The sequence below is a fragment of the Arvicanthis niloticus genome, chromosome 10 (genome assembly GCF_011762505.2).
Source record: "Arvicanthis niloticus isolate mArvNil1 chromosome 10, mArvNil1.pat.X, whole genome shotgun sequence".
Classification (NCBI taxonomy): domain Eukaryota; kingdom Metazoa; phylum Chordata; class Mammalia; order Rodentia; family Muridae; genus Arvicanthis; species Arvicanthis niloticus.
The window spans coordinates 31,890,152-31,916,209 of NC_047667.1; the positions used below are offsets into that span (position 1 = coordinate 31,890,152).

General features: G+C 34.7%; 1 protein-coding gene and 1 non-coding gene across 6 annotated transcripts; both read left to right on the top strand.

Annotated features, from left to right (window-relative positions):
• Nucleotides 1-31: 31 nt before the first annotated feature.
• On the top strand, nucleotides 32-25,622 carry Uchl5 (ubiquitin C-terminal hydrolase L5). Of its 5 annotated transcripts, none has more exons than XM_034512803.2 (11): nucleotides 32-231; nucleotides 6,356-6,419; nucleotides 8,233-8,338; nucleotides 13,751-13,876; nucleotides 13,956-14,017; nucleotides 14,147-14,274; nucleotides 16,139-16,202; nucleotides 17,565-17,667; nucleotides 18,651-18,761; nucleotides 21,019-21,117; nucleotides 21,809-21,959. In XM_034512803.2, the coding sequence occupies exons 1-11, from the start codon at nucleotides 156-158 to the stop codon at nucleotides 21,836-21,838; spliced, it is 969 nt and encodes a 322-aa protein (XP_034368694.1). In that variant the 5' UTR covers nucleotides 32-155; the 3' UTR covers nucleotides 21,839-21,959. The 5 variants fall into 5 exon arrangements, with proteins under 5 accessions (XP_034368694.1, XP_034368693.1, XP_034368691.1 ...); XM_034512802.2 differs by having other exon boundaries at nucleotides 33-231; nucleotides 18,648-18,761; XM_034512800.2 differs by lacking the exon at nucleotides 21,809-21,959 and adding an exon at nucleotides 25,499-25,622 and having other exon boundaries at nucleotides 34-231; nucleotides 18,648-18,761.
• Nucleotides 1,663-1,797, top strand: LOC117716681 (small nucleolar RNA U109). Its single transcript, XR_004607786.1, has one exon. It is a non-coding gene; the product is annotated as a small nucleolar RNA U109 (small nucleolar RNA).
• Nucleotides 25,623-26,058: the final 436 nt, after the last annotated feature.

Genomic DNA, 26,058 nt, shown 5'->3' on the forward strand with positions numbered 1-26,058 from the left:
GCAGGTGACGGCGCCCGGAGGCTGTCGGGAAGTAGGCGGGGTGACGTGGGGTTGACGCTCCGCGGCGGGTTTTGCTGAGGTCTGCGGCCGGTGGCTGCTTGTGCTGCGGGTTACGGAGAGCGCGAGGTGGAGCGGGGCGGTGTGTGGTCGGGGCCATGTCGAGCAATGCCGGGGAGTGGTGTCTCATGGAAAGCGACCCCGGGGTCTTCACCGAGCTCATTAAAGGATTCGGTGAGCACCAGGGGGACCGTCCTGGGCCGGGGGTTCCGGGAGGAGGCCCACGTTGGGCCAGGTGGTCACCTGCCGCCACCGACGCCCGGCGTCGGAGAAGTGACTTCAGGGACTGGAGTCGGCGTGTGTGGAAAGTAGGGCTTCGGCCGCGTCCTCGGCCCGGGGCAGCCGCGTCTCCGCAGTGATCTTGGGAGCCACACCACGAGGGCAAGGAGCCCCTCTGCCTTGTGCACTGCTGTGTTCTCCGGACTTGGGACTCGGATACTTGAATTGACTCGAGCGTCTTCCTTCCCTGTTTCCCTCCCTCATCACCTCCTGCGCGCTTATCTTGTCCTTTCCACTGTCCCCTGCGGAGCCTCCCAGTCTCCAGTGTGGTCAGGTGCATCGCTCCGGCCGTCGGTCCTGCGGAGCAGCCGGTCTAGGGCGTGTGTTTCCCCAGGGTGTCTGAGGCTTCAGCCGCCCAGAAACTCGAGATTCTAGTTTCCCAAAGCCGAAGTTTCACCTTTCGTTTGTGGGCACCTCTTCCGGACCTCCACAGATAAACCGTCTACGCGGGTCTGCACGCTACTTCCCGCAGTTCTTTTACTCCCTTCTTTTTGACTTTGGTGAAGTTGAGGTTTCTTGAGGTAGTGCTCAGAGGCCACATGCTTACCTCTGAATTTCTCTCTGACTTTATTTCCTTCAACCAATAGGACAGTTTATCCTTTCTTGTGTTCCCAACGTTTTGGGGGAAGGTTTTTTTTTTTTCTTTTTTTCTTTTTTTAAAATTTTTCTTCTCCATTTTCATTTTATTTTTTTTCTCAAATATTCTTTTTAACTGTTTTGTTAAAATTTTGTACCCAAAATATAGCAAACGTTAATGTAGATTTTATGTATATTGTACATGGCTCAACATTTCCAGCATTCCGTAGCTAGCATATCTTCAACTGTACTTCGGGCATACAGTTACAGATTTGGAAATTTTAATGTGACTAATCTGACTGCTGGTCTGAGGAACTGAGAGGCAAACTATAATATGTTGTTCTTAGTTTAAGAATATACAGAAAGTTGGTTTTTATTTTCTTTTAACCAACTAGATCACAGGAGCTGGGTAAAAGGAACCATAATCTGTAGTGTATTTCCCTGAGCTTAGCTTATGGAGCAGCTAGCAAGGTAACTAAAATATGGTGTAATGAATAGGCAGGTCTCAGGTAAAAAAGTAAAGTCATGCCAAATCATATACCATATTGCCTGGTAGTCACTGGGGACTTACTCCAAAAAAGATGGGAAGTTCAAACATAATTAAAATTCGTTTGTGATTAACATTGACTATGCTTACAGTGTTTAGAGTTAATGTAGAATGAGATGAGAGAGTCTCTTTGAAAATGGTAAGTTTGTGGGTAAGTTTGTGGCTTGGCCTTAACTGCGTTCATGTAGTATTTCAGTATCAGGTTGCATGTGGAAATACCTTCTCCTCATTCTCTTTGGAGCAGGAGTGCATCCAGAACATGCTACACTAACAGAGGAGTTCTCAGGGCTGCCAGCCTTAAAGTAGAGGTTGTGTAGTAGTATATTTCTCCTACAGAAACAGAAAAGAAAATTAACAGGAGTTAACTGAATGTAGGAAAGAAGAGAAACACGACTTCAGCTTCTGGCTTGAGTGGCTAATAAAGTATAATATGACGAATAGGCCTTATAAGCAAGAAAATTAGATTCGTTTTGGACATCTACTGATTTTGAAGTATTCACAGGTTAAGTGATAAATTTTACTTTCAAAATCTTAACTGTCATTTGAAAAGTTGACGTTCAGAGATAGTGGCCCAAGTTTATTTTGGAACTAATGCAGTCTAGGGCTGGTGGTATAGCAAGCCTGAAGACCCAAGTCCTTTCCCCAGAGCCCATGGAAGGAAGAGCTAACCCCTCCCAAAGCCACCCACTCAGTTGTGGCCCATGCACCTTAGTATTCTCGCACTCAAATACACAATAAAAAGAACGAAATCAGTGTAGTCCGTAAAGTAGCTGCCCAGTTTCACATGTACGGAAAATTTGGAGTTTGAAAATAATTTAAAGTTAGATATTTGAGTAATATAAGTGTATTTGTACATATTAAAAATAAAGCAATAGTAATTAATGGATTGGCTACTAATGCAGAAGAATTTTGCACAACGTTAAATGAAGATAATTTATCACAGTTGCTTCAAAGGAAAAATGCTTTATTCTAATTTCATTTTTTTTCTTGTCCAGTTCTTATATTTACAATAGGGTTTGGAAGTTTATTCGTTTGAAAGGGAAATATCTGTTTGTATTATGAATACCATTGCAGTATTTTTGAAATCAACTATGTAACATAGCCTTCACTGTGTTGACACAGGTGTAGCAATATACAGATGTCTTGACAGGAGAGAAGAAGTCTGGAGTAATTTGTTCGTCTGTAACTACTGACCCATGCTTTAATACACGAAATGTAGTCTTGGGAGGTACATACGTATTGTTCATAATTGTTTTCCTCAAAACAGCGCTGATTCATTTAAAGGGTATTAATCTCTAATTTATGGCTCTTGATCAAGTTCAAACTGTGCAGTCCTTTTTTTGAGAGGTTAGCTGTTTGCTCACATCACCAACCACATGTCATATATGTACACCATGATCTTATGTATATGAATAGGGTTGAGGAAAACTTCTGGAATGTTCTTTGTTCGGGGTGCAGAAGCTGGAGTCCTCCTTACCGCTTTTGGTAGACTTGATGGACAAATTGTTGAGACTCCATCTGTTGGAAAATAGAGAATCAAGTAGTCATTTAAGGCACTAGCAAAATTTTAGGAGAACACCAAAGTATTTTTCATAAAGAAGGGGGGAGGGTCCAGGTGTATTTTTAAGAAAATTATTATCCTATATGGTTAGCAGAATCATCATGATAGCTATTCTCTTGGTTTGGAATAAGTGAGTTTATTAAGTATACAGCAAGCTAAAGTAAAAGAATACATAGCAAAAGATGAAGAGGTAGACAAAATATCAAGTTGGGACTGGGGATATGGCTCAGTGGATAAGAACATGTATGCTTCTAATTGCCTCTAACTCCAGCTCCATGAAGTCCTCTGGGTTCCAAGGACACCTGAACTTACATATATGCATACACACAATTTACATATCAAAAAATAAACACTTAAAAAAGAATATCACAATAGGCTGGAGAGTTGCATTGACTGAACAGTTAAGAGAACTGATTACTCTTCCAGAAGGTATGGATTCTGTTCCTAGCACCCACATGGCAGCTCACAACTGTCTCTAACTGCAGTCCCCAGAGTTCAGTATTTTCTTTTGACCTCTATAAGCACCAGGTATCCATGTGGTGCACATACATACTTATATACATGTAGACAAAACACTTATACACATAAATAACTAAATCTTAGAATCCAAGCCAGAACATCAAATCAGGTACTTAAAACATCTAGCAGAAATCCACTGGGGGAAGTCCTTTTGAGGTTGTTGGCTGGAGTTCCTCAGAGAGTTTTGGGCAGAGCAGAATGTCCCCTCTAGTGACCCTTCCAGGTACAAGAACAAATCACAACATGAACAGAACCCAGCAGAAACTTAACTGGACAAGTTGAGGCCAATTTAGTGGTGTTTTGCTGTCTACCTGTAATTTACTGATTGTTCATTTAATTTGACTTGCTATATATTTAATAAAATCACTCATTCAAAACCAAAGGTATGACTATTGTAAATCATTCTTCAGATCCTACAAAACTATTATTATTTTTGGTCAGGCATGAGAGGCTGATGCAGAAGAACCAGAAGTTCAAGGTCAACTTCAGTTTGATTAGTGAAACTGTCTAAGGGGGCAGAAAAGAAAATGAAAATATTTTTGAAATTAGTTTTGGAGTTTTATATAATTTTCTAAGAAACATATAAGAAAGATCACTAGTATCAGTACAGTATGTTAGTGCATAAATATTTAGAAAAATTTTGTTTCTTAAATTTTAGAACCTCCTTAGAAGAGCATTCTGGTTTGAATGACAGATCATATGATCATATGGTATAGGATTTAGTTCAATTACTCATGAAAATGTTTTCTTAAACCAATGAATGGTCTGTCGAGCCCTGAATTGTAGAATATATCCTATGTATCCTTCATGTATAATTTTTCATCCTGCACCGTCTTCGATGTGAATGTATTGGATCATAGGGCTTGTAAGTGTTACAATCGTTTATTAATGTTTGTCCTCCCCAGGGCCTGTTACTGCACATAGCATACAAAAAGTACTTGATAAATGCTAGCTCATTATCTTTGAAAATTCTTCCCTCAATTCTGTATGTGTGGTGTTTGTGTGTATGTTCGTGTGTGTAGTATGTATGTGTTCATCGTTGTAGTAGCTAGGGTTAGATAATGTATGTTCTTCAGTTACTCTCCTCTTTGGTTTTTGAGATAGGGTCTCTCATCGAGTCTCACCTGTTAGCTAGGGCAGATGGCCAATAAGCTCCAGAAAAAAAAAATCTGCCTGACTGCTTCCCCTGCCTCCTAAGGGTTAGGGCTATGGAAGCCTGTTTGTATGGGAGCTGGGGATCCAAGTTAGGTCCTCATGCTTATGCACAGGCACTTTACTACCTGAGACTCCTCAACTTATTATTTAATGTTAGAGTTGGCATTAAGTTCTTTGTGTTTGGTATTTTCTCCCTCACCATTCTCTGTATAACAAGAAAACTTGGAGTATCTCTTTCTCTCCTTTAAACAAAATTGATATTACCTTTGATTTGTACGTACATGATGAAAGCAGTTCAGATTTGTTGTCTCCTTTCTCAAGGTTGAGCTTCAAGACAGCTAGGCTCGTACTCATAAATTTAGCGTTTGAGAGAGTGAAGCAAGAGACATGGGATGATGTGAACTTGAACTTAATTCTTTTGTGCTACAGATTGAATCTAGGTATGTTAGAACCATTAAAACAGAAAACCATTAAAGGAAGTTTTTACAGGAGATCTGAAGGCTTCTTGAGTACCCACTTGAAAATCAGGAATGTTAGGTTTCCAGACAACTGCAAGCAAATGTAGACTTTAATTAGTAGTAGCTATAGTGAATTCAGAGAGACAACTTAATATCCTGAATATTGTTAAAGTCATATTGTGTAGGTATTAGAGAAACATAGTCCAAAACTTTACACACAAGAAACACTGGTAGTTATTTTTACGTTTTGCAATAATGCTAGCCTAGCTACCGTCTAATGGCTTTTAGTGTTAGGCATTGTATTAAATGTCTTATTTATTGTCTCATTTTTCCCTTCACAACTATATGAAGATGATAGAGAGACAAAATGGTCATATGTAGTAATGGTTGAGCCATGATTCAAATTAGCAGTTTAAGAAGCTGAATGCTTACTCCATGACTGCTATGATACTTCTAGAACGAAGTTTCTTGGCCGAGGCTAACACTTTTGTTTTTGTAGCTAATCCTGGAGACCCTGAGCTCCTGTATTCTAATCATCCACCTGTCTTATAGCTTTCCTAGTACCTGGAGCTATAGATGTATTATCCAGCCAGATAATTTGTCTCCTGTGTAATGTAGGATATTTGCCATTATCTCTTTTTACCAGATGCCAGTGATAAGTTACCTGTACTCTTCATACTATTGACCAGAAAAAAAAACAAAGAAAGAAAAGAAAAAGAAAAAAGGCTATAGATATTACTGCATATTCCCAGGAGAGCAAAATAGCCATAATAAGCATGGTTGGAAAAGACAGTGGTCTAGAAGAGTGTGCTTGAGTTAGGGAAAGAGGTTAGTAGAAAATATACTTGGAATGTATTAAAACTAAAGACTGAAAGTCATTGTTGAGTGCTGTTCTTTCATAGAAGAGAAAAGTATATAGGGATTTAAAAAGAGGTAAGGACAGAGTGAGAAACGAGCCACGTATTCAGATACACAGAGTGGAGATCACAGAGTTCTATTTGATGCACTCATACTATGATCTCACAGTAACGTGTTGGGAATCAGTAAAGGCAGCAGTGGACTTGGCTGGGGTGTTAGTACTTTCACCGTTCTGTTTTGTCATGTCGTTGCCCTGGCATGTGGCTTTCTTTTAGTTAGTATTTTATTTCTTGGTAAAGGAGAAAATACGTTTTGTTTTCTAAAGAAGATAATTACTTATTTCAGGTTGCCGAGGAGCCCAAGTAGAAGAAATATGGAGCTTAGAGCCTGAGAATTTTGAAAAGCTAAAGTAAGTGGAGTTTTAACTGTATTTATCTACGTTGCAGCACACTTTTAAAAGATACTTGGATTTGTCTTTTCATTTTACATGAATTATCATAGGCTGAGTACATTTAGGTTTTGGTTTTGTTGTTACTGTTTTCAATCATGTGGGATAAGCATTATCCTGAGTTTATAACCAAGAATCTGAGATTCATGGGTAAGTTAAATGTAAGAAATTAAAAGTATCTACATTTTCATGATTATAAATTTACAAAATTTACTTGTAGTTCAATAGCATTAAACCCTAAAATGTATTTTATCATTAAAATAATAATAGGCCAGAAAAGCACAGATAGATCATACGCTATTGTATTGTTTCTTGAGAAGGTTAAAAGTTCAAATTCCAAATGTTGATGCTAGGAAGAATCTTTTACCAACTTTCTGATAAGAATCTTCTTCCAGAGTTGAAGTGCAAGGTAAGATTGAGGCAAGAGAAGTAGTAACTCCTGGGAAGTGATGAATGTGTAGCTAGTTCTTGGCCAGCTCAATCTGGAGTATGTAGTGAGATTCTGTCTCTACAAACAGGCAAAATACTTTGACTATCTGCGAATGGAGTACCAGATGAATTTTCATTTTGAGAGCATTCATAGTCTTAAAATGGGGACAAGAAAAAGGCTTTTCAAGGGGAAAATGGCAGCCAGGCTTGATGCCTGATTATTCGTACTCTCAGAGTTTAGGAGGCTGAGGAAAAAAGACTGTCATAAGTTTGAGGTCAGCTTAGCTATATAGTGAGTCTTACATGGGCTACAGAATGAGGTTTTTGTCATAAAAAGCCTATAAAGTAAATAAGGGGAAGTGGGTATTTATAGCTACTAACTATACTGTTTTTAGTAATGAGAAAAAGGTGAGTTTCTCCTACTTTCATCTTCCCCATAGAAAGGGCAGTGATTGCAGACAAAATAAGAGACTAATTCTGGCTGAAGAAATCTGTCAAAATAAGAAATCTTAAATAATAACTTAATGTTTTTAATAATTAAGAATGAGTAATTTTGCTATGTATAAGATGGCAGTAGCCATTCATACTGAAGGTTGAGGATTATACATAAATTCAATAATTATGCAAAAGTGACTTTCTAGAGTTAATGATGTGTATGCAGTCTGCTGCTTTTATATAAACACCCTATATACTGGGATTTGATGTAAGCCAATAGTGTCCAGTTTTACTATATACTTTATTTTTGGTTTCACTTGTTTTAACACAGGTCACTAGCAGTGATACATATTTTAGTCCCAGCACTCAGGAAGCAAAGGCAGGCAGATCTCTTGAGTTCCAGGCCAGCCTGTTCTACAGAGTGAGTTCTATGATGGCTAAGACTAGTCAAGACCCTGTCTTGAAAAACAAAACAAACAAACAAACAAAAAACCCCAAAACAAACAAACAAAAAAACCCCTCAAATTTCCTGGCCATATGTAGCCCAGGCTGGCCTCAAACTCCAGAACCTAGGTTGCCTCTGCCTCCCAAGTGGTGGGTTTGTAGGCCTGTCCTACCACACTCACTCAGTTGTTTTTCTAATTTTTAAGTGAGTTGATAAATGAATTGATGAATTGTCTACAGATTTGAGAATAAACTTTGTGTTCTGACTGATTTAGGTTTTAGTTTTACTATCTTTTAAGCCAGCATTCTAATGACTATAAATGCCTGTCTTGGTTAAATTTCCATATTTACTTAATTTAGTTAATTTGCATTCTCTTTGTTAAATAGCTATATGGCTTAATATATTGGTGATTATATATGAAAAAATCTGGTTTTGGTGTTGCTAATTAAGTTTTTTATTTTGTAGGCCAGTTCATGGGTTAATTTTTCTTTTCAAGTGGCAGCCAGGAGAAGAACCTGCTGGTTCTGTGGTTCAGGACTCCAGACTTGAAACAATATTTTTTGCCAAGCAGGTATGGTCTGTAGATTCTCTGAAAAATTACAGGAGTCAGGGGATACTTATATATAATACATATTTGTATCTAGTTTAGTACTTTCTTTTGTTGTGGGGTCCCTTTACACATTTAAAATTTATTGCCAGAAATAAATTTTGTTTATATGATTATCTCCTAGTATTTAATGTATAGACAATAAAACTGGGACATTTAAAAAGTGATCAGTTGATTGAAAATTAACAAGATTGTTACGTGTTAATATAAGTAGCTTGTAGAAAAACTCAATGGTTTCTAGTATAGCAAGCAACCACTTGGTAACAGAGTAATGTTCTAAACCTCAAATAACATGTTTTAAATCAAAACTTAACTATTTATCAAACCAAAATTAAACAGTACTAAAAAACATCCATTGTTTTAAATCATCTCAAATGTGTATTTTTACCAGGTTAATGGCACCCACAAGGATTGCCTCTTCTGCTTCTCCATTTAGTCTGTCTTTATTTTGGTTTGCTTTTGGTTAAGAAAATCTGTTCTTCAATATGTTTGTAAAATTATTTTTAGGTAACTAATATTCTTTAACAATGTATGGAAACTTCAGAAGTTTTATTTTAAAAGTTAAGCTGGACTGGAGGGTAGTAATGCAGGCCTTTAACCTCAGAACTCAGAGGCACAGGCAAGTGGAACTTCTGTGAGCTGGAGGTTAGAATGGTCAGTATAGTGAGTTCAGTCTCGTACAGGACTTTCTTGTCTCAAAACCAGAAACCAAACATGAAACAAAACAAAAATGTTAGTTGAATTATGAAATGTGCCATGTACTCTGTTAAATTTCTTTGTATTATTTTACTTTTTTTTTTTTGATTCTACACGATTGGGTAGGAACTTGAGTTATGGAAAACTCATTGTTTATATATGTCATTCAAATACTGATGAATTTGAACTGAGGATTGTTGCAAGTCACATGTGCTAAAATCATTCTCTGTTTTATTAGAGAAATTGTGTCATGAAATTTATAAACTTAGTGTCTGCTCAGAGTTTTATATATTTTCAATTTTATAAAATTTCAATTTTTATTAGTTCAAATCAATGATAAAAACCAGTCCAATTTCCTTAGTGCCATAGGCTGATATTACTTATTTTATAAAAAATATTTGTCAGATACTCTTGATTGAAATCATGTTTGTCAGTCATTTATTCTTTCAAGTAAAAATAATATTCCAGAAAAAAAGGCATTAACTTACCCAACACTGCAAACTATCTCATAAGTATTGTTTCTCAATCAAAACAGCTTGCATTTCTTGTTTATTGTGCTCTGCAGAAGGTATTTGGACTTCACATCTCTTTCCATATAATAGTAAAGATTATGTCCAAAGATCCCCAAGATCAAAATTTAATAAAAATAATTTTTGCTGCCTTGTAAATGATATTTTTCTGGGAAGCTACTTTATTTAAAAATTTTAACTGTGTAAGTTAAACTGCTTATTGCCACTTTTTTTTTTTTAACATAATTACTTTTATGCCATCAGCAAATGAAAAAGCAGGGACAGTAAAAACTGTCTTAGTTAGAATTATGGTAGAAATAATTGAGCCTAGGAAGGATCTTTACTCCTTGGAGATTCATGTCCAGACCTCAAGACCCGGCTTGTTTATAAAATGATCAAAAAAATGTTAAATCCTTAATAGATTTCATCCATATATCTGACCCATTGTTTGGAAAGAATGAAATAAGAGAATTAAATTAATTTAATTAATTAGTTGGATAAGAATTTGAAATCCAAGCCAAAACAAAAACAAAACAACAACAACAAAAAAAACACTATTTAAAAACTGGTTGTTTCTGATATTCCCAAATCATGTACAGTATTGTTAAGCGACTCTCATTCCTACCTTGATAGGTCAGGCCAGGCTCTTCTCTTTGGCAACCTGTTTTCTTTTTGTTTGCTTGGTCTTCATTTTTTTTCTGTTTTCCTTTAACTTTTCTGAATTGGATATTTTTAAGAGAAGTTAAAATTTCCATGTTCTATATGAAAATGCTTTTATTATTGAGAAAAAAATCACTTTGTAAAAGTACAGAAGTATAATTATGAACATAAATATTTTTGTAGTTCCACACTGACCAGGACTAGCCACTTTTAATAATTCGACTCATCTAGTCAATAAGTAGACTGTGTATCTGTTATATAAATTGTAATCTTTTAAAATATATGATATTGATTCTGAAAGAGTTCATACATAGTTCTTGCTTCAGAGATGGCCACTATTAAATTGTTGTATTTTTCTTTGTGTTTCTGTATGTGTGTGCTTGTTTATGTCTATATTTGTTATTTCTTCCACATTAGCTTATAAGTCTGAGAGTTGGGAATTTTGTTTTTAAATATAGTACATGGCATGTAGTATGTATTCAGTAAGTGGAGACTGAACTGTTTGTATCTAAAGCTATCATGATTAAAGAACTTGAGCCTACTACCATCCAGACATAAGATTAAGATGTGTGGTTTAATCAAGCCTTAACTATGTTTTTGTTGTTACAGTAGTAGGATTTATTCTTGGTGTGAGTTTTTGGGGAAGGAAGAGAGTCTTTATGTAACATAGACTGGTCTGGAACTTGATGTTCTATCTCAGCTTCTCACCTGTTGTAATTACAGACATGTGCTAATGTATTTGGCCAGAGACCTTGCTGTTGGTATGGTTTAAGAGAATACATGATATAAAAGAGATGATACTATAGTGAAACTTTATAATTTCTGGTGTCCTTTGATTATTTTCTTAGTTATTCATTACAATTTTTTTTCTTTTTAAAATGTTTTTTGAGATTAAAAAAATTATATATGTGAGTTTTTATATGCATTTATACCTTTGCAATATATGCATGCATTGCCTGTATAGGCCAGAAGAGGGCAGTGGATCCCCTGGAACTGGAGTTACAGCTAGTTGCTAATTATCATGTGAGTTCTGAGAATCAAACCCAGATCTCCTGGAAAAGCAGCTAATGCTCTTAACCACTGAGCCATCTGTCCAGCCCCTCCCCCCAGTTTACATTTCTATCTTATTGTAATTTAATAGTTGTATTGTCCTATTATTATACTATTCTTAAGGTGTCAAATTAATTATTTCCCAATAATATTTTATTCTGTATTTCAGATCAATTTCACTTTAAAATCTGCTAATTTGTGAATTTTATATTTCAAGTGAGCCTGTTAAGAGAATTATTACATAAATACATCATCCTTAATTTTATGGTTCAAGGACTTAAAGGCGTTTAGAGAAGAGTGTCTAGAGTATTTTCAGAAATCTAAACAATACATTTGGACTGGATGTGATCATACTTTAAAGGCTGAAACTTTTATATAAAACACTCTTGCCATGTTACTGACAACTAAGGCATGGTCTATTGACTTCCTTTCTATTTGTCTGACTACATCCTTTCTGCCTTTTCAGGAGAGAGGTGATTTTTTTTTTTTTTTTTTTTTTTTTCTGGTTTTTCGAGAAGGGTTTCTCTGTGTAGTCCTGGCTGTCCTGGAACTCACTCTGTAGACCAGGTTGGCCTCAAACTCAGGAATCCGTCTGCCTCTGCCTCCCAACTGCTAGGACTAAAAGCGTGCACCACCACCGCCTGGCGAAAGGTGCTTGAGTAGTAGAAAGACACATGGACTTCACCAAAAGGTGTTACATTTATCAGCTGTGGTTTACTAGAGCTGGAATATAGATTAAAATCAATTAAGGAAGAGTTGTGTGAAGCAAAATCCAGAAAAGTTCCATGAGTGGAACTTCCACTTGTCTTGCCAGTGGTATAACAGATGGTACTGACTTTTCACACAAGGGTTTCTGACAGTATGCATGGTATTGTCTTCAACTGATTTATAGTAGTGATGGTTTTTCTAGATCTGATTGGTTATTCATGTAGGTTACTGTAGTCTTCTGCCTCACAGGAGACAGCTGATAGAGCCGGCCCAAAGTTCCCACTCTAAGGCACATTATTAGAATATGAGTATGGCACAAAAACCCCTAGAAAGACATCTTTCTCAGGCATCACTTTTCAAGACTCCCTAGATAGAGATGGACCAAGGAGTCAAACTTTTGAGGGTGAAGTTATTTGCAAAACAAGTAAATAAAAGATCTGACCTGTTAAGGAGGTCTGATCAGGCTCCTCTGAGTAAGTTGTAAGTAGTTCAGCTGAAACTCTAGGTTAAGTAGGTATTAACTAAAGGAAAGGCTGGGGGTCATTCCAGATTAACAACAGCTTCATGGTAAAAAGGAGTTGTGATCAGTAGAAGATACTGATAGAACGAAGGACAGTGTAACCAACTATGGAGAAAAATGGGGCGGTGTCATGGAATATGAAGTTGAGTAGGCAGCATATTAGAACCAGGTTAGGTTAAGAGAAATAGTGATCTTACAGTAAGTATTTTGTTGTTGTTGTTGTTCTTCCTCCTCCTCCTCCTCTTCCTCTTCTTCCTCTTCCTCCTCTTCAAGGTTATAAGCAACACTTTTGTGCCTTTCTGTCATCTCCTATTTGAGAGGTTTCTTCATGATCCAAAATTGTTGCCAGAGCTTTGATCATTCTATCATAGTTGCAGATGTCAGTCAGTCAGAAGTGGGCAGCACACTCTGTTGCTTTTGTGGACATTTATATAATTTGTCAGTGTCATATGTTTACTTTAAAACAAACAAACAAAAAACCAAATACCCCAAAACTTTCTAACCTGAGTTAGCAAAAGAAACTAAGAAGTGGGAAGCCACTTAATTCTTTGTGTCTCAGCTTCAGTAAATGTAAAGTAAAATAAGAATATAATTTTATAGTTTGTTGAGAAGATTAAAATAATAGATATGTGTTAAAGTACCCAGAAAACTATCCAGGACAAAAGGAGGTACTTTTTTTTTTTTTTTTTTTTTTTTTTTTTTTTGCCTCATGTATATATAAAGTCCATGTAATCTGTTTACCATATAGTATGATGACAACACTGTGGCTTTGAGTAAAAATAGGTAGACAATACATACTTGTATTGGAGATTCAAATGAGAGTGGGAATGAGTTGTTGCAGGATTTCTGTCTAAAAACCAAGTAGTGGAGTTAAAGCTTGGACTATACACTTAAATATGGCTGGATTGGTTAAGAGTAAGTTTAGGAAGAAGGAAGTTAGGAGGGAGGACAAATTATTTTGTTCTGGTTAGCTGTTTTAGGTTAGGCTGATTGGTCATGCTGCCTTCACTGGACTTGTTTGCAGTCTTAATGGATACTTTGACTGTCTAGAGTCTGCCACTTAAAAATTTTATCAAGTTCCTGAAAGTAGACCAGGAAATGGAAACTAAAAGTTTATGCCAGTGCTATATGAAATAGAATTTAAAGACTACTTTTGTTTGGAAGGGTGTATGGTCAACTAAAAAAAAAAAATTCAAACAGACTCTTAATACTCTTCTTTTTTGTATTTTATAGGTAATTAATAATGCTTGTGCCACTCAGGCTATCGTAAGTGTACTACTGAACTGTACCCATCAAGATGTGCATTTAGGAGAGACATTAACAGAATTTAAAGAATTTTCCCAAAGTTTTGATGCAGCTGTGAGTAGTCTTCTTAGCCTTAAAATGATCTATTTGTGATTGTTCTTGTTATAATAGACTACTTTCCAAATTGTTTTAGATGAAGGGGTTGGCATTGAGTAACTCAGATGTGATTCGACAAGTGCACAACAGTTTTGCCAGGTAAAGAACTGTATGTATGTCTGTCTGTCTGCCTATCTTCTATCTATCTCTGACTGTCTTACCATTTTCTATCTCCTGTCTTTGTTGTATTTGCTTTTTCTTTGGTTCTTACTCTTTTCTTTATTGTAGACAGCAGATGTTTGAATTTGATACAAAGACATCAGCCAAAGAAGATGCTTTTCACTTTGTTAGTTATGTTCCAGTCAATGGAAGACTGTATGAATTGGATGGATTAAGAGAAGGCCCAATTGATTTAGGTAATTTGTTTTGATATTTACTTCGGATAAGGAAAAACCACTTTATATTCTCCTTTATGTTAGATGCAGGCCTGCTTAAGTTTTGAGGATGAGAGCTACTTTGAGGTATAATATGGTCTTGATTGCTTGATGAAATTAAATGATGTGATTATATAGCAAGGACATACACTATTCATTTGGGGCCTACCTATGAGTTTGTTTTTAACACACAGTTCACATAATTTATTTTTAATTAAAATAAGTAAATTTACTTAATTTGAGATTTTCTGGCTAAGTAAACTGGCCTTGAATTTGTGATCCTCCTGCCTCAGTCTCTGTCCCGCTGGGACTACAGCAGGAGGTTTCATCATGCTCAGCTTTGCAATGGAAAGCAGGAGAGGGGGGCCAAGGTCTTAAGGGAGTTGGCCATGGAGTGCCTGTGACAGGAAAGCACGAGGGAGAAAATGAAGAGACTCAGCCGGAGTGGGCGGGGAGGGCATTGGGGAAAAGCACTGTTAATGATAACCTAAAAAATTGCTTAAAAATTGGTGTCTGAAGAGAGACAGACACAGACACAGAGAGAGACAGACAGTGTGCACACATTGGAGACAGAGACAGGGAGAGAGAACATGCACACATCAGACAGACCCACCCTGTGCACAGACAGTCCTATAATATGTGGTAGGCAAGGACTCTATCACTGAACAACTGCATTCTAGCTTTTCACAAAAGAATTGTAATTCTTTCTTGTGACTTCATTAAGTTTCTTCTCTTATTGTATTAGATTGCAATCCAGCCAACTTTTGCTTTATTTGAATCTAATACATGCTTTCGATTAAATTTTATACTTTTATAAAATTAGGACTAGAAGTGCATCTCGGTGGTAGAGCTCTCCCTAGGGTTATTCCCCATCACTACAACAAATAAGTGGGTTTGTTTTGTTTATAATTTCATAATTTTTGATCATTTTTCACATTTATAACTAATAATTCATCTAGTGAAGGTTTGTATTTTAAAATATTTATTCTTTGTCAAAATAATTTTTAAGAAGCTGGTTTTCCTTAGTTTGATAATTAATTTCATTTTTTATGTCTTCTGTTGACCAGCAGTTATAATTGTTAAATATAAACAAAATATATAGTAATTGTAAAAAGTAGTTTTTACTCCATTATGACATTTCCATACATGCATATAATGTATTCTGATCTTTTTCACTCTATTACTCCTTATCAATTTTTTAGTCTACATTTTTGGAGAGTCACACAGTAAGGATTGAATCTGTATTTTATCACTAACATGTGGATTGGTTTCTTTTTTCATTTTTTTCCTACTGTTTAGTTTTGTCATCTATAAAACATGATAACCTAAAAAAATTGCTTAGAGAATTTGTGTGACAGGAGGGAAGGAGGGAGGGAGACCCAGTGAGTGAGGGAAAGAGAGAGACTGAGAGAATGAACACACCCAGGGCTACAGTGTCGTTAAGCAAGTGCGCTATCACTGAGTATATTTATCTTTATCTCGTGGTTGTACATTTAAGTGAGTTAATTTCCTAATTCATTCCTTGCTTTCTCAAATATTTTAGTGCCCACTAACATGTCTGTTGCATGATAGCATGACATGATGTTAAATGATAGTATGACAATACAAATGATAGTTTCTTCTGTTATACATAAAAGAATCCACAAGATATACGGTAGCTCACACCTACAATTCCAGCATTGCCAAGGCTGTATCAGTATTACTGGTCTTTAGGCTACATACCTTTAAAACATTCGTGTACGTCCATCCTCGGTGTACTTAAGTATTGTTGCTTAAAACTTGGAGAGAATGTTAGTTAATATTGGCTTTTCTAGTGTTGTCTTAACTGTTTAACGTTTTCTTCTAGGTGCGTGCAATCAAGACGACTGGATTACTGCAGTGAGGCCAGTAATAGAGAAAAGGATTCAAAAGTAATGCTCACTAATATTCATGTATCAATCTGGTTTCTAAGGGTTTTGTTTGTTTGTTTGTTTGTTTTTTAATTAAAAAATGTTTGAATTTTTTAGTGTTCTATGTTAAACATCTGACCTACTCATGATTGAATTAATGTATTGAGAAAATGTATTTTAAAAACTTTATTTAGTGATATGACAAATAAATGCATTGATACCATTAAGTGGGAATTTTTATTCATTTTACTTCATTTTATTTTTTGGCAGTGCAGGGCTTTGAACTTAGGGCCTCAGGTATGCTAGGCAAATGATAAACCACTAAACTACAGTACCAGCCCTGAATGAGCTGCTTACGATTGCTAAATATTTGTTCAGGTAGTTTTGGACTGTTTTGGTTTTGAAGATTTTCAAGATGAAGTTATCTTGAAATAATTATATAAACATATTCAGTTATAGGAAGTGCTGTTTACCTTGTAATCTTAAAAAGGTACACTGCAATATCACAGCCAAGATAGACCCAGCAAAATCTCATCTCATCTTAGGATTCTTCAGATCTACAGTGAATTTTCTCCCGTGATACCCACTTTTTGTTCTTTCCATAAGTTTCAGTTATACTTGATAGAATTAGGAACATAGAACTCCTTCAATTTAAAAAAGACCTAGAAAATTTTAAACATTCTCACCTAATTCAAAGCATTAGTTATATTTGACCATGTTCTTTCTGATAACTAGAATTATAAGATGCTTTTGAAGTATCTTGTAGTTTTGAACTAATATAAATATAGGCTTATGTTTTATAGTATATTATCTAGATTAAGTCTCCTATGTATTATAGGTAATTTCAAATATATTACTAAGGCAGTTCATACTGTATGAATTTTTTTTTTTTGGTATCAGGGTAGTAATTTTACTGCTTGATATAATTATACATTAAAATTAATGTTTTATATTTACTTGTGAGTTATAAATAAAGTTTAAAATGCATTTACCAACAGTAGAAACTATACCATGACTTGGAAAAAAAATGTTTACTATCCTCAGTAGAGTCTAACAAATGTAAGATCTTGGTTTAATTCTTTTTTTGAGAACTTAAGTAATAATTGTCCTATTTCTTAAAAGGAGGAGTGATAACAACATGTTATTTCTAATTTCTTAAGTAAATCCATAAGAGTATGGAGCATTTAAAGTACTTGCAGTTGATGACATTTAGATAATCTTTTGCTACATTATACTTTTTCATATACAAAACCTTATTAAAATGTCAGTTTTTATTATTAGCCTACTATTAATTTTACTTATTCCATTATGTAGTAATCACAATAAATTATCTTAATACTAATAATTTTATAATTTTTATTACATGTTAAAACCTTTTTGCAGGTATAGCGAAGGAGAAATTCGATTTAATTTAATGGCCATTGTATCTGACAGAAAAATGATATATGAGCAGAAGATAGCAGAGTTACAAAGACAACTTGCAGAGGTTTGTGGATACACACACACACACACACACACACGCACACACCCTTGGTTGTGTATAGGAGGCGTGGGGGAACTGTCAAGAGTAGACGGGTGTGGAAGCTGGTGGAGGGAGGGTCTGTAACTAAACTTGGAACTAGGCTTGTGGCCAGCAAGTCCTGACAGTTTTTCTGTCTTGGATTTCTACAGCAGCAGTGTTACAGGCATGTGTGTGGCCATTCCTGGGTTTTTCTGAGGTATCTGAACTCAGATCATCATGCTTGAACAGGAAACACTCTTGCCAATTGAGCCTTCTTTGCAGTCCTTTGGTCTTTGAATATAAAATTTTAGGATAGATACTGTATTCTCTTAGGGGAAAATTAAGCGGCAATATTTTGAATATATCTTACTTAGTTTTATACTTTACAATTGATATTTTTTCCAGTTTCTTAATGAAGCATAAATAGTGTTCACCATAAAATATTATCATGAGAATTAAATTTGTATATCACTTAAAGAGTAACATAACAGGTGCTAAATGTTAGTAATGAATTATTTTAGCTATTTTCTCTTATAATTAATCAAGAGAGTATTTTTGTAGGAGTTAATTTGGTATATGTAAATATACATATAATCTTTACCAATCTTAATGATTACCTTTTTACAGCTGTAAATATATGGTTGGAAAAGAGCTAATGGTACAGAAAAGTTTTTTAAAAAGTCCTTTGATCTTATCTTAAAGATAGTTTAAGCAAATTTATTTTATAATTTAATAGATTATAGTAATATAGTATGTTACAATATTGGTAGTAGGTGAAAGTCAAGTATTTTAGAACAGAAATATGGAAAGTATATTTAAGGCTTTTATCCTTTAATTTTTTTCTTACTGGGCTAATATTCTTGCCAACATTAAGTTGAAATCCGAAAATAATCATATGAATCATTTAAATGTTGGCAGGACTTAAGCCACAGTCATTAGGGTACTGTTTGTTTTTTTCCCCCAAGGAGGAACCCATGGATACAGATCAGGGTAGTACTGTGTTAAGTGCTATTCAGTCAGAAGTTGCCAGAAACCAGATGCTTATTGAAGAAGAGGTACAAAAGTTAAAGAGATATAAGGTATGTTTTTTTTTTTAAATGGGGTATAATATTTTAGTAAATTTTTAGATGCAAGTATGTTGGCTGATCGATTGCTTTCCTTCCCGTCATTGGTGAGTTTTCAGAATAACATTTTGATTATCAGGCAGTTGACAAAGTTTCACTTTTTAAATGCTATTATGAACAGACTTTTACCCTGTTAGATGTCTCAGTTCACTGTATCTACTATTCTTCCTGATATCCTTCCTACCTGTGACTATTAGGGACAACCAGGACCTTCTGTCTGTAGGCTTTGATAACTTTATGTGCTGTGTAGTGTGATATACTTCTGACTGTTCTTGTGTAGTACCTGATCAAGACTTGCAATCATTTTTGCAAAGTTCCAAGTTTTTGTAGTAGAAAATGAATTAATTATGGTTTTGTGTTTTTTTGTTTGTTTTGTTTTTTTGTTTGTTTGTTTTTGAGACAGTCTCAAATGTAGCCCTGGCTGTGTAGCCATGCCTGGCCTGTAATGAACTATGTATAAAGGACAGTAGCCTTCAACCAGTGGTGAACCTCTGTTTTATCTGCTGGGAGTATAGATACATGCCACTACAGACTGCTTAAAGTTGTTTCAAAATTGTTTGAAAAGCAGTAGGTGCTTGCCTGGCTGCTTGTTAGAGGCCTTTTTCAGGTCAAGAAGTACATTTTTGTTTCTACTGCTAGATGAATCCATATAATACTTCTTAGTTTTAAAAAGGCTTTCTACTTAAAGCAGAAATTATATTAATGTAGAAATTTTGGTTCTTCTGAATGTTACTCAAATGTTACTCATTTGCATTGTAAATAATAATAATATTTAAAAATTACAAATTATTTTCTTAAGTTTGTCACAAAAGTAATGGATCTCATCCTATCTATCTGTCTGTCTGTCTGTCTGTCTGTCTATCTATCTATCTATCTATCTATCTATCTATCTATGGCACTATTAACAGGTGAAGTCTTTTTATAATCTCTCTTATTCCTTAGTATATATTCTAAGTGTCGAACCAAATGCCTTAAAATTACTTGAAATTTTGTCTCTTGATTTTTTCTTTTAAAAGTCTAAGGTTTTTAAGAATCCTTATTTAGTTTTCTTTAGTTATAACAAACATTTATGTAACTCTGCTGACTTCTTCACTTACAGTCTCTTCAGTAAGCTGAAGAATGGAAGGAGGATTTAGATAGTTGATGCCTAATGGTTATGTACTGTAGGGTATCTTTCATGTGGAGATACTAGTACAAGGTTCCTTTTATAGGACACATCTGCTCATATATCATTTCTCAAGGTTTCCTTTATATGAGGCCCAAAGGCAAGGACTGTTTTCTTTGTTGTATTTGCTTACTTGTGTCAGTACAATGTCACATTGTACTTAATAGCCAATAAATCACTGCTAAAGATGAAAGGAAATAAATGGACCATAACTGAATCTATAGTAGGATTTTTATCAGGTAAGATGTGGTCAGGCTCCTTAGAGTATTTTAAAAGCAGAAAAAGAAAGGGCCAAGTTTTTGGCAACAGGGAAGTATGAGATAATAGTTTCAACCATTATTTTCCTTGTCACATAATACTAAGATGGTACACAAACTACCTATGATTTAATTGTAAGAACATGTAACAAATCATACCTAGTTTAAAAGAAATTATAAATTCAAATTTATTTGAGGAAATGTTGGAGTGACATATAAATGATAGAAGATTTAACTATGGGAAAGGAACAGTCAATCGAGTATGTACTAGATGGGATGTATAACTCAGTGAAGGGTTAGAAGCAGTCTGTAGCCATACCACCCTGAACTCGGAAAGGGTAGAAGCACATAATTTGGGAGACTGTTCACCAGCGCAGATTTACCCCACCATCTGTCCTCACTGGTTAAAACAAAGTCCTTAAGAAAATGTATTAAACTTCAAAAATTAGAGCTGGTCTCCTTAGTCTTGGCTTCAGTAGTTGTGTAGTTACAGTAGCAGGGTATTTATCTTGTTGACCGTGGGAAGTCTGTTTTCACAGCTTACGGTTTTATAAAGTATCCTTGGATAGGCTGCGGTCTTTGTTTTTTGTTTGTTTTCTATAGAAGTAGATTGTCTAGAAAGGATTTTAAAAACCTGATTTGCTAAGCTGAGGGAAAGGGTTGTGTTTTCTTGTACATTCTTCATTAGCAGGAGGGATCGAATCTTATTTCTAATGCTGATTATAAGAATAAAGAACTCTAAGTTGGATGCAAAAAGATAATACAATCAGAAAATGTGTTTTATTTTCAGATTGAAAATATCAGAAGGAAGCATAACTACCTGCCTTTCATTATGGAATTGCTAAAGACCTTAGCAGAACACCAGCAGTTAATTCCACTTGTGGAAAAGGTAAGCGTTTCATTGGTGACTACTCAAGCTACATTAGCTTCTCCCCCAGTGCATTGTTGTGATCATGAATGGAGATACAGTTTCCAGGCCTTTCGTAGATTTATTCTTTTACCTAATGTTTTGCATTTTGTAGTTATTTTGTTGCCTAGGGTTTTATATTTTGTAGTTTTCTTTTACCTGGTGTTTTGCATTCTAAGAGAAGTAACATAGCCTAGTACTTTAAAACAAAAACAGATATTGGCCCCACTATGCTATCAGTCTATAATTCTTAATGTTTAGAACACAGGTGGTTTTGTATCAAAACACCAGTCCTTTCTTTAAACAAAAACAAATTTTCGGTGTTAATAACTGAAATGATAGGTTTTTTCCCTTAGCTAATTTTGTAAAATTTTGCATTGATAACAGGATTTAGAACTAAAATGGACATTGATGGGGCTAAAAGAATAGTTTGGCTAGCAAATAGGTTTCTTATTCCTAATGTAGAATCTTCCCCACTGAGGGATAACTAACAAATAAATGGAAAATTCTAATTTCTAAGATTTATTCTTCAGTGTTAAGCACTTACTAAAATATTCAAGGAATAAATGAATTACGTTTAATTTGTTTATACATTTATATTGTAAATCAGCATTTCTGAAAATGACCATCTCTGGATGCTCTTTAAATTACATGTTACCTGGCCCCTCCCCAGATATTCTCATGTAGGGGAAGGAATCTTTAATAAGTTTCCCAAGTGATTCTAATGCAACTGATCTGTGTACCACATTTTGAGAAACATTTTGAGAAGACACTACTAGGCAAATAAAAATTTGGACCATTAATTTAAAGACAAGAATACATGGTAGGTATATATTTTTTTATTGATTTTAAAGTGTACAAAGCAAACATACATTTTGTCCCAGATATTTTCATACTATAAATATAAAATAATACTGAGATTTTAATTCATAATATATTTGTGTTTACCTTATTACCTGAAACATACGACTCACTTTTTAGCATTCAATTTAAACTTATTGTAGAAGACTGGTAACTCTTCTGTTCATGCTCCTCGGGCATTCTAAGTTGGGAAACTGATTTTCAATCATTTATTAACAAATGGGACCCTGTGAACCCTGGATTGTTTGTTATCAGAACATCAGATACAGTATTCTTTGAAACACGTTTAACTATTTCTGTTTTAAAAATATTAACTAGTGATAGATGTGGTGGTGCATACCTATAATCCTAGTGCTTGGAAGTCGAGGCAAATGGATGCAGAATTCAGAGTCATCCTGAACAAAATTTCTGATTGAAAACCTATGGACAAATTATCACTTTATTCAATGCAAACTGTTCTTTAAAGTTTGTTCTAAAATATAGTATTTTTGTGTAGATTAAGAAAAAAATTTGTGTGATTTAAAAAAAAAAAATTGTCCATGACTGTGTATTCCCCAGATGACGATGATGGTTTTGAGAGCTTACAGCAAACCTTTGCAAAGACTGTTTTGGACACAGGGTGGCAGTATATGAATATGTAATATTAGTGGACACTACCTCTGTTGAGCTTTCTGTTTGCAAATTTTTTAAGAAAGGTAGTGATTGACTGTCCAGTCTACCTATTTTGTTTTTTAGAAGTTTTTAATCTGTAATACTATACAAGCAACGTGTACATTTATTCTACTTGTACAATGCTAACATCTAGATTTTGAGGGTATGTGGATTCAACATTTGATTGAAATGTTTTAAATTGTTCATCTCATTTGTCTAGTTGTAATTATATTCTAGGCATTTTGTTATGTAAATTTACTCAACCAACTTGTGGCATGCTTTGGCAAAGAATGAAACAATTATAGTCTGCTGCATAGTATCTTGAGATTAGTATCAGCACAAAGTTGTGAGAAATTTCAGACAAACTGCTAAATAATTTTCTTAGCAAATGTATTTTTATCATCCTTTTGAGGAAAATAAAAACTAAGCAAGCTATACCACTTTGGAACTCTCTGCTAATAAACAAAGCAAGTTGAAAAGCAGGTAATAGATTTGGTATATGATTATATTTTAAAATTATATATAGTAAAAAGCTACCATGGTATTTGTTAATTGTAATACTTTCAAGAACAATTATGTGTAGAATCTAGACATGGATTTGGATTTGGAATATGTAGAATTTAATTTGTAGGTCACTCCCCCATCCCTCCTTTAAGGAATTGACTATTACAGTGTGACAGGGGACTGTAGGAGGAACAACACAGAAAAGATGTGCCACTTAGTAGTGCTAGATGCCAGGTCTATCTGAAGTTGGACTTTGGCTGAGACTTCTGTCTATATAGCCAATAGTGAAAGTAGTTGGGGCAAAAAATTTTCATTTTATTGAATTAAAATCAAAAGAGAACTAATTTTCTCTTGGTCTTATGACTCTACTGACATAGAGTAAAATTTCATGGTTTTGTTATATGAGAGTTATATACATTGCATATAAATTGCTCAGGAGGTAACCTAAAAATAGTTGTAAAACTTACTGTATCATATACCAAATATGTTCCCTGAAACATAAAGTTAGCTAGATTAAGATTCCATCTGTGAGTCTTTTATACTTAAAATCCTGTAAGAAATTGTTTCAGCATATGTATGTATAAATACACATATATGCTAATTTTAAATAATTGTATATTTCACCTTCTTAAACTTTTGGTACCAATTATGTAAAATCATGAATGTAGTTGATTAAAGGATCCAAATGAGTTGAATTTCGACTCAATTGATAATAAGTAGTAATCCTTAAAACTTCTTCTATCTCTTAAAGTAAAACAGCGATCACAGTATTTTTGTTAATTTTAGTAAGCATTTTGTAAATTATATTCAGAGACCAGTAGCAAACTACTAAATACTTTTCTCTTTTTTCCACATTATGCCTGAAATTTAGTTGTATAGGAGGCTTTGCTAGAGGTGGTGTTGCATGTCTGTAACCTCAGCACTTAGGAAGCCTAGATAGGAGGACGGTGAGGTGTAGAGCCATGTTGGGCTAGAAGGTAAAACTGTGTCTCAAAAATAAAGAAGCCACATGGAGAAAGAAATGAAATTTTGTATAGGATAGGGTATACAAGTTAAATTTCAAATTATTCTACTGATTAAAAATGTTTATAACTAATTTTGCTACTTTTGTGTAGTAGTTAGACTTTAGATAATGCCTGTACTTTATGCATACATGTTTTAAAATAATTTGTTCTTGATTTTCTGTGATTCCCCCTCCCCCCCCCCCTTCAACTCAAGGGCTTTTCGCAGGCTCCCTCTGAGCTGCATCCTGCTATTTTTAGCCCTTTTTTTCTAGCTGGTCTTGAACTAGCCATTCTGTCTCAGTCTCCCATGTAGCTAGATTATAGGCCTGTGCCACCACATCCATTCAGTCTAACGCATAGCTCTCAGTTTTATCATACTGCTGCATAATAGTACCTGATATATCATAAAATGTTGAAATAGTTGTAATTATCCTATTTTTTTGATTGTATAATACAGAATTCTCATTTATGGTTTATTTTCAAAGACCAGCAGGTTTGATGTCACCTGAGAATTTGTTTTATTACTGAATAATCATCTTACATTTAAATAGGGACCCAAGTTGGCATACATATTGATAAGCACTGCTTGAGATCAAGTGTTTTTGACATCTGTTGAAACTTCACTACATGTTAACTGTGTGGCTTTGGTCAACTTTGATAATGTCTGTGAGCCTTGGGCTTCTTTGATAATGTCCATGAGCTTTTCATCTTTACTTTGGTTACTTTACTAACAGAATTACTGCATTTAATATTTAATATTGTAATTATGAAGTTAAATGACATGTTGAAAAACAGGTCTAATAAATTTACTGATACCACTGATATATATATATATATGCTAAATTCATTTACTTCAATATAATACAAGTATAAAGAATTTATTAGACTTAGTTTGAGTAAGAAATGAACAAATATGTATAGAATTCTTGTGGTTGTTTGGCTTTATAGAATGAGTATATTTTAATTATTATAATCAGTACATTTGATCCTCTGTAAACAAAAAATGATCATCTCTACTGAGGGTAAACAACTTTAGGATTCAATCAAAGTTGCAAGTCTCAAGTTATAAACTGCCATGCTCTCAGTGTCTCAGAACACACTCAGGAATCTCAGTACTTGTTCATTGTTTATTCATTAATACCTTTCCTTTCTATGTTGCCAGGCTGGCCGCTCTCTTACATCACAGTGCCCAGTAACTAGGACTATAGTCCTACCACACAGGCTCTAGTAGTAGGAACGATGCATAAGCTTTAGCCCTTGTGAATACCACTGGATACATTTTATTTTAGTAAGATCTAAAACAATCTTTGAGGAGTTTGTAATATGTTATCTTTAATTTTTAGGCAAAAGAAAAACAGAATGCAAAGAAAGCTCAGGAAACTAAGTGAAGAGGATATTTGGACATGTGTACACTGTGCTGCACTTAATTTCATGGACACCATTAAATAAAAGGAACTTTGAACAACATCCTAATTGACTCAGTGCACGTTTGGCATAGTACCAGTCTGTCTTGTCCTTTATGCATGGAGTTAAAACTTTTTCCCTACCTGCATCATGTGCATGTAGTGCGTATTAAATAAAACTGACGTAAAAAATGCTGGCCAAATTCCATTATTCGATTCTGGATCTGAGAGTTCTTGGTACTCTAGAAATACAACTATAGTAATCAACCTAGAAAATAACAAATAATATATTTCATCTGTAGTTGTTTTGATTAATACCTTTATTTGTTAACTTACTAAATTCGTAAATGTCGGATCTTAATTAAACTGGTTCATCTGTTTCTAATTGTGGCAAAAATAATTAGTAGTTTTGTCTTTGATGTATGTTTTACGGATCTTAAAACTGAATTTTATCTTACACCAATTTGATTTTTAAGGCCAGTCATTTGGAAAGACTAATA

What these genes read in the sequence shown, in the direction of transcription:
- Uchl5 (XM_034512800.2), top strand. Translation starts at nt 156, where the DNA reads ATGTCGAGCAATGCCGGGGAGTGGTGTCTCATGGAAAGCGACCCCGGG. An exon ending in CGAGCTCATTAAAGGATTCG is followed by an intron (nt 232 to 6,355) that starts GTGAGCACCAGG and finishes TACTTATTTCAG; the next exon opens with GTTGCCGAGGAGCCCAAGTA. An exon ending in GTGCACAACAGTTTTGCCAG is followed by an intron (nt 14,018 to 14,146) that starts GTAAAGAACTGT and finishes TCTTTATTGTAG; the next exon opens with ACAGCAGATGTTTGAATTTG.